Here is a 7,532-nt window from a genome sequence, read left to right on the forward strand (position 1 = left end):
GGAAAGTCCAAGTAAAATACGACCTCAATTAACTGGATTGGACGAGAGAGGGAGTGCAAACCACCTCAATTTGTAATCACCACCCAAATTTGTTTTGCGACATCCACTTTCCTCAATGTTGGTTTACACTCCCTCCCTCGATGGAGTATGGACTAGCCTGCAGTTTATGGTGTGACGTCAGATATATATTCCCTGTCCCTGGAGAGTTGAGATGTTAGTACACTGAAGAGCAGAAGGGTATATATACATATACAATTATTTTAAATCTAACACTCTTAGATCCGTAAAACAAAAACTCTTTTTGCCAAATTTTCGGTTTATTTAACCATCTTCAGGGCATATTCTAAAAAATATGCAAAATAAATAACTTGAATAATAGATGTTTAAAATTTAAAAGAATTTAAAGATAAATTTAAATATTTATATATATAATTCCAAGATTATTTTATCACATATTGCGAATTTTTTTTTAAATATTACAAACATTTCTTTTGCAATAATTTTCTTTTTTTTTAAAAATAGCACTTAACTGCACTAAACAAATTATTAGATACATATTAAAACATGATCACATTTTGCTCAATTGATGATAATAGATATTTTCTTCTATGCCGACATGTGCTTATTATTCACCATGCCCTGATTTAGAAGAGGATGATGTGTAGATGCGAGGATAAGAGTTTTTTCTGTGTTGCATAAATTGCATCTCTTCTGTGTTGCATAAATTGCATCTCTTCTTTGTTGCATAAATTGCATCTCTTATATAAAAACATGATCACATTTTGCTCAATTGATGATAATAGATATTTTCTTCTATGCCGACATGTGCTTGTTAATTCACTGCCCTGATTTAGAAGATGATGATGTGTAGATGTGAGGATAAGGGTTTTTTCCTTTGTTGCATAAATTCCATCTCTTCTTGGTTGGATAAATTGCATCTCTTTCTGGTTGGATGATATGAGGATTGAGGATGTATACTTGTCGATAAACCATTTTGTTACATAAGGTTTCTTTTGATGATTTAATTTCCAAATGTGCTTAAAAAGTGCCTTACTTTTTTTGTAATTTTATTCCTAAAAGATGATGTATGGTTCAGGTACCTCTCTTTTAAAATGTGATAGACACAGGCTACACAGACTGCTTATCTCATTTCACAGAGTGGGCTACATAGGCCTAAGTTGACCCGGCACGAATTTTAGAGTGCCATCTCACGGCCACTCGTTGAATATAATACCCATTCAGGGGTTAAGTATTACAACTTTTAAAGAAATACTCCAATTTTAAACATGAAACATAACATTTATAAATTCAGTCTTTTTTGAAGATTTTGTGTTTCGTATCCAAAGGATCCTTAAATATCCCTTATTACAGATGTTTCCTGATTGGTCGTGTACAGTACTTGTACACAATAGAACATGTTGTGGAAAATATCGCATATTTTAGCTGATAATCGATCTCTGTAACTCTCTTATCTCTGGTATTAGGAGCCAAACCAATATATGCCACTGTATCCTGGTCTGATTTTATTTCTGCTCTGTACACAATATATTTGGTTAAACATTTTCCATTTAAAGGGACAAATATTTTTCCCTCTGCAGTTACATTCCTTTTTATATGTTGCATTATGTTGTTCAAGGTGTTTAGGTAGAGGTTGTGTTGATGCTGCTGGTTCCATTATGTTGTTCAAGGTGTTTAGGTAGAGTTTGTGTTGGTGCTGCTGGTTGCATTATGTTGTTCAAGGTGTTTAGGTAGAGTTTGTGTTGGTACTGCTGGTTGCATTATATTGTTCAAGGTGTTTAGGTAGAGTTTGTGTTGGTGCTGCTGGTTGCATTATGTTGTTCAAGGTGTTTAGGTAGAGGTTGTGTTGGTGCTGCTGGTTGCATTATGTTGTTCAAGGTGTTTAGGTAGAGTTTGTGTTGGTGCTGCTGGTTGCATTATGTTGTTCAAGGTGTTTAGGTAGAGTTTGTGTTGGTGCTGCTGGTTGCATTATGTTGTTCAAGGTGTTTAGGTAGAGTTTGTGTTGGTGCTGCTGGTTGCATTATGTTGTTCAAGGTGTTTAGGTAGAGTTTGTGTTGGTGCTGCTGGTTGCATTATGTTGTTCAAGGTGTTTAGGTAGAGTTTGTGTTGGTGCTGCTGGTTGCATTATGTTGTTCAAGGTGTTTAGGTAGAGTTTGTGTTGGTGCTGCTGGTTGCATTATGTTGTTCAAGGTGTTTAGGTAGAGTTTGTGTTGGTGCTGCTGGTTGCATTATGTTGTTCAAGGTGTTTAGGTAGAGTTTGTGTTGGTGCTGCTGGTTGCATTATGTTGTTCAAGGTGTTTAGGTAGAGTTTGTGTTGGTGCTGCTGGTTGCATTATGTTGTTCAAGGTGTTTAGGTAGAGTTTGTGTTGGTGCTGCTGGTTGCATTATGTTGTTCAAGGTGTTTAGGTAGAGTTTGTGTTGGTGCTGCTGGTTGCATTATGTTGTTCAAGGTGTTTAGGTAGAGTTTGTGTTGGTGCTGCTGGTTGCATTATGTTGTTCAAGGTGTTTAGGTAGAGTTTGTGTTGGTGCTGCTGGTTGCATTATGTTGTTCAAGGTGTTTAGGTAGAGTTTGTGTTGGTGCTGCTGGTTGCATTATGTTGTTCAAGGTGTTTAGGTAGAGTTTGTGTTGGTGCTGCTGGTTGCATTATGTTGTTCAAGGTGTTTAGGTAGAGTTTGTGTTGGTGCTGCTGGTTGCATTATGTTGTTCAAGGTGTTTAGGTAGAGTTTGTGTTGGTGCTGCTGGTTGCATTATGTTGTTCAAGGTGTTTAGGTTGAGTTTGTGTTGGTGCTGCTGGTGTAGTTTGATTGGATGGAATAGATAGGTTTGAACTTGGGATAGATGGTTGGTTATTGAATTGTTTGACATATCATATTGTGTGTTTCAAAGTTTTCTGTTATGATTTGAGATAATTGAGTTCATATTTGGCATACAGCTGTATGGCAGTTTCACTGTAGAAGAATTGAAGAATTGTTTCAGTTCAATCTTGCCAAAATGTTTATTTATCAATGATAGAAATTTAGCTCCAATATCAGTTTTTACACTATCTAGGGAGGATTAAACCAAATGACTTTTCTATTTTTGGATCTATTCTTTTTATTTGTTGTTGAGGCAACTCTTCAAACTTGATTTCATCTGTATAACCTGCTTCTCGTAATGCTGAATTGTACACATGGGATTCTGAATCAAATTCTCTTTTGGAACAAGAAAGGGTAGATATTCTGTTTGAAATCATAATGGGAAGCTGTTTCTATGCTTTGTGGATGGTTTGAATTAACATTGATTTACTATTGTCTTTCCTATATGGTTTGTATGTGCTGTGTGCTGTCCTTCAAGTTTAGATACAGATCAAAGAAATATATATATATATCCATAGACACAGTGTTTCGTCCTATTAGGTCTAATCAGTGTGGCTCAATTAGGTCTAATCAGTGTGTCTCAAATAATCAGTTAATTAATTATGGATCTAACAAGCTAACCACTGCTCCATCAAACCCTGATGATTAGGTAATGAANTATACTTTCGAATTACAATGTTAAAGGGTTATGTACAATATCAGTTTCAACCCTGTTATTTAGTCTTTAGAACGTTAAATGAAAAAGTGTAAAAACAGATATAAAGAAAACATAAAATTGCACTAATTTCACTAAAAGATAAGCTCTTTAGTCTAAAAATATCACTTATATTTATAGTTTTGTCAGACAGAAAATTTGAGTTGACACTTGTGACGTTTAAACAGCTGTACTGAAAGTGTACGCATTTTGTGTTGCCGTCTATTGTACTTGACAACCTATTTGGTTATATGTATTGTATATATATATATATGTTAGTTAGAGCTGGCAAAACGGCTAAACCAAATTGGCTGAATTTTTTCGAGTGAACCCATAATCACATAGGCTAAAAAAAAGAATTCAACTCAAAAAATTTTTATTTTTTTTAATTACACATGCAGCTAGTTATTAATATTTTGTTGTATTTTCCAATTATTATTATTGTTCAGTAAAAACAGCTCCTGAGAATACAAAAGTTGATGAGATATCCCTGCTTCAAGCTATTAAAGTAAGTTCTAAACCAATTACTATCCTGGTTTGTCTTCCTAACTGAGGGGGGTCGGGGGGTAACATTACTGCAACTTTATTTATGTTTTTTAAATCAGCTATTTAATTGACAATGAAGTTTGATAAATATCGAAAGAGGTTCTTAGCATTGCATTTTTAAAATACTTTCGGTCTTGATGTGTATTCATTTTTTTACCCACCTTTACTTACTTACCTACCTACCTACCTACNCCCTTCTGGTCGCCTTTGGTACAAAAACTCCCAATTAATGGGGTGCTAACTGCGAACAAAAGAATGGGAAATTAACTAAGCTTGAAAATTATGATTGAGCGGAGTTGATTTAACTCGTTTTTCATAGGAAAAGGCTTAGATTATAGGCTAGACAATTTAAAGATAATGAACCTTCAAAATTAACCAGACTTAACTTGAATTAGTGTTTTTTAAAGATATAAACTTCTAAATTCAAAAGTTTCGGTCAAAGTGAAAAAGTTGAGCGTTGAAGCTTATCTCCCTTTTAGTTCAAAAGTTTCCAGCTCTAACTTTTTAACTTTTTTCTCCCTAAAATCAAACTTATTTAAAAATAATTATCCTCAGAAAAATCTTTTTGTTAAAACCATATCCCCGCTAAGGGAAAGCCGACTGTCTAGCGACCATTAGATAAAAGATTCACAAGAGTACCTTTTCTTCCAAGATGAATAATAACTTGATCGTAATCTTAATTTTATTTTAGATTTCTTTTCCGTACATTCAGTCCACCCTACCCACCATCATCAGAGCTCTCATCCATTCAAAGGTAAATGATAGATCATGTGCTGTCATCAGTGCTTGGAATCCGTCAAAATGTTGCAAATCCACCATTAATAACAAGAAAATCCATGACATTTTGTATGGCTGACCTTGGATTTTAAAAATCGGACTAAAGTATACAATATTATAAATACAAGTAATAAAGTACTATGATGAGAAGGAGTATGACCTGACCTTTATATATATATATAAAGTTGTAATCTCTGTTTGTTTGTTTGTATGTGATCATGGCTCAAAACCTCATAAGCCAATTTGCCACACATTTGTATTGAGGAACTCGGTATAACCACAGGAATGTTTTTAACCTTGGTTTGAACATTGTAAGTTAAGCAAATCGGTTTGTACGGCGCAAACTTATTTTCAGGCAATAATGAATTAATAGGATGAGCAGGAATTTGACCTGACCTTGACCTTGGATTATCTAACTATAATGTATACATAATATATATCTATTATAAATTATATACAATTAATCAATTACTAGGATGAGAAGGAATATGATCTGAACTTGACCTTGGATTATCTAACTATAATATATACATAATATATATCTATAATAAATATATTATGTACAATAAATGAATTAATAGGATAAGAAGGAATATGACCTGACCTTGGATTATCTAACTATAATATATACATANACCCTAGATCTGACCACCACCATTCATAAAATTCAAACTTATATTCAGTTAATCTTTGGTCGAGTTAAAGCAAGGTTATCACATTTGAAATCTGTTCATTTGTTTTTGTTTATATATTGTTACTTTTATCTTTTAATTATTTTAAATTTTAAACATCTATTATTCAAGTTACTTATTTTGTATGTTTTTTAAAATATGTCCCGAAGATGGTTAAATAAACCGAAAATTTGGCCAAAAGGGTTTTTGTTTCACGGATCTGAGAGTGTTATAATTAGAAGAATTGTATCCATCTATCTATCTATCAATCCTTATATCTATCTATCAATCAATCCACCTTTCTATCTATATGTCTATATATATATTTATATATCTATCTATGGAGCACGATCATTAGCCATTAACTCACTTGCAATCAAAATCAGTTGCTATCAGCCTCCAGTGCTATCAAACTCTACTCTCAACCCAGTTGCTATCAGCCTCCAGTGCTATCAAACTCTACTCTCAACCCAGTTGCTATCAGCCTCCAGTGCTATCAAACTCTACTCTCAACCCAGTTGCTATCAGCCTCCAGTGCTATCAAACTCTACTATCAACCCAGTTGCTATCAGCCTCCAGTGCTATCAAACTCTACTACCAACCCAGTTGCTATCAGCCTCCAGTGCTATCAAACTCTACTCTCAACCCAGTTGTGATCACATTCCTTTGCTATCAAGCAGTGCTTAGGATCTGGATCCGTTGGATCCGCAAGATTTTGGCTTCCTGAATCCGGATCCGCAAAAATATGCATTCGTGCTCCCTATCTATCTATCTATCTATATATCTATCTATCTAACTAGATGTCAGCTGTTGGATATTTATATTCCTGTGCTGGTTAACCTACTCCAGACGGAGGAGGCCGGGATTAGTTCCAAATCTCGCCACGAGATGGCTCTGATGCGGCTCACTCGGGTTGGAGCGCAATACCCAGCAGATTTCAAGGTACATTAGATTTTATTTTTTTAAATTTATAGTTTTTTTATCCCTGTAAGAGTTATTTTAATAAAATATTAAAAACATACTTAAAAAGGATAGAACATTTTTCACAATATTTGAATTATAATTTGTTCACAGAATTTAAACGAAAAATGAATTGTTAAGAGATTGTTGAGTTCTAATGAAGATCTAAAGCGCAGAGTAGAGAGTGCAGTTCTTCAGAATCAAGCGCAGGAGCGCGCTAAACTTCTGGTAGGAAGTTTACACAGTGTATTTTTATTTTATCATCAATATTGTTATAAATTATAGATAGAAAAGTACAGTACAGTACAGTACAGTACAGTACAGTACAGTACAGCACAGCACAGTACAGCACAGTACAGTACAGTACAGTACAGTACAGTACAGTACAGTACAGTACAGTACAGTACAGTACAGTACAGTAGTACAGTACAGTACAGTACAGTACAGTACAGTACAGTACAGTACAGTACAGTACAGTACAGTACAGTACAGTACAGTACAGTACAGAGTACAGTACAGTACAGTACAGTACAGTACAGTACAGTACAGTACAGTACAGTACAGTACAGTACAGTACAGTAGTACAGTANCTACACTACACTACACTACACTACACTACACTACACTACACTACACTACACTACACTACAGGACTGCAGTGTGTAATTTTTAAAGGATGTCCTCGATAGCCAGAATTTAAGGTTTTGTTTTGAAGAAATGAGAAATATCCGGGATACAAATTAGAATAATATTAACTATTATGAATTAGGCTAAATATTATTATATATTATTAGGCTCAACAACAACAACAACAAGTTCAAGTTAACAAACCTTCAATACAACTTAAAACTGATTTTAGTAATTTCAAATAGGTAATTTATTTATTTATTTTTTTATTCGATCATTCATTAATTCAAATTCATTTATTCATTTATTCATTTATTCATTTATTCATTTATTCATTTATTCATTTATTCATTTATTCATTTATTCATTTATTCATTTATTCA

At 33.9% G+C, this 7,532-nt stretch overlaps 1 protein-coding gene across 1 annotated transcript in view; it reads left to right on the forward strand.

Moving 5' to 3' along the window:
* The window catches only part of LOC111716086 (HEAT repeat-containing protein 5B), a 45,461-nt gene extending 38,060 nt beyond the window's left edge, over positions 1-7,401 (forward strand). Inside the window, exons 49-52 of the mRNA XM_023491500.1 lie at positions 5,959-6,238; positions 6,289-6,504; positions 6,664-6,750; positions 7,317-7,401. Coding sequence (XP_023347268.1) covers positions 5,959-6,238; positions 6,289-6,504; positions 6,664-6,750; positions 7,317-7,394 — 661 coding nt within the window. The 3' untranslated portion in view covers positions 7,395-7,401. The remainder of the gene's footprint in view (positions 1-5,958; positions 6,239-6,288; positions 6,505-6,663; positions 6,751-7,316) is intronic.
* Positions 7,402-7,532: the final 131 nt, after the last annotated feature.

The sequence above is a fragment of the Eurytemora carolleeae genome, unplaced genomic scaffold (genome assembly GCF_000591075.1).
Source record: "Eurytemora carolleeae unplaced genomic scaffold, Eaff_2.0 scaffold1368, whole genome shotgun sequence".
Classification (NCBI taxonomy): domain Eukaryota; kingdom Metazoa; phylum Arthropoda; class Copepoda; order Calanoida; family Temoridae; genus Eurytemora; species Eurytemora carolleeae.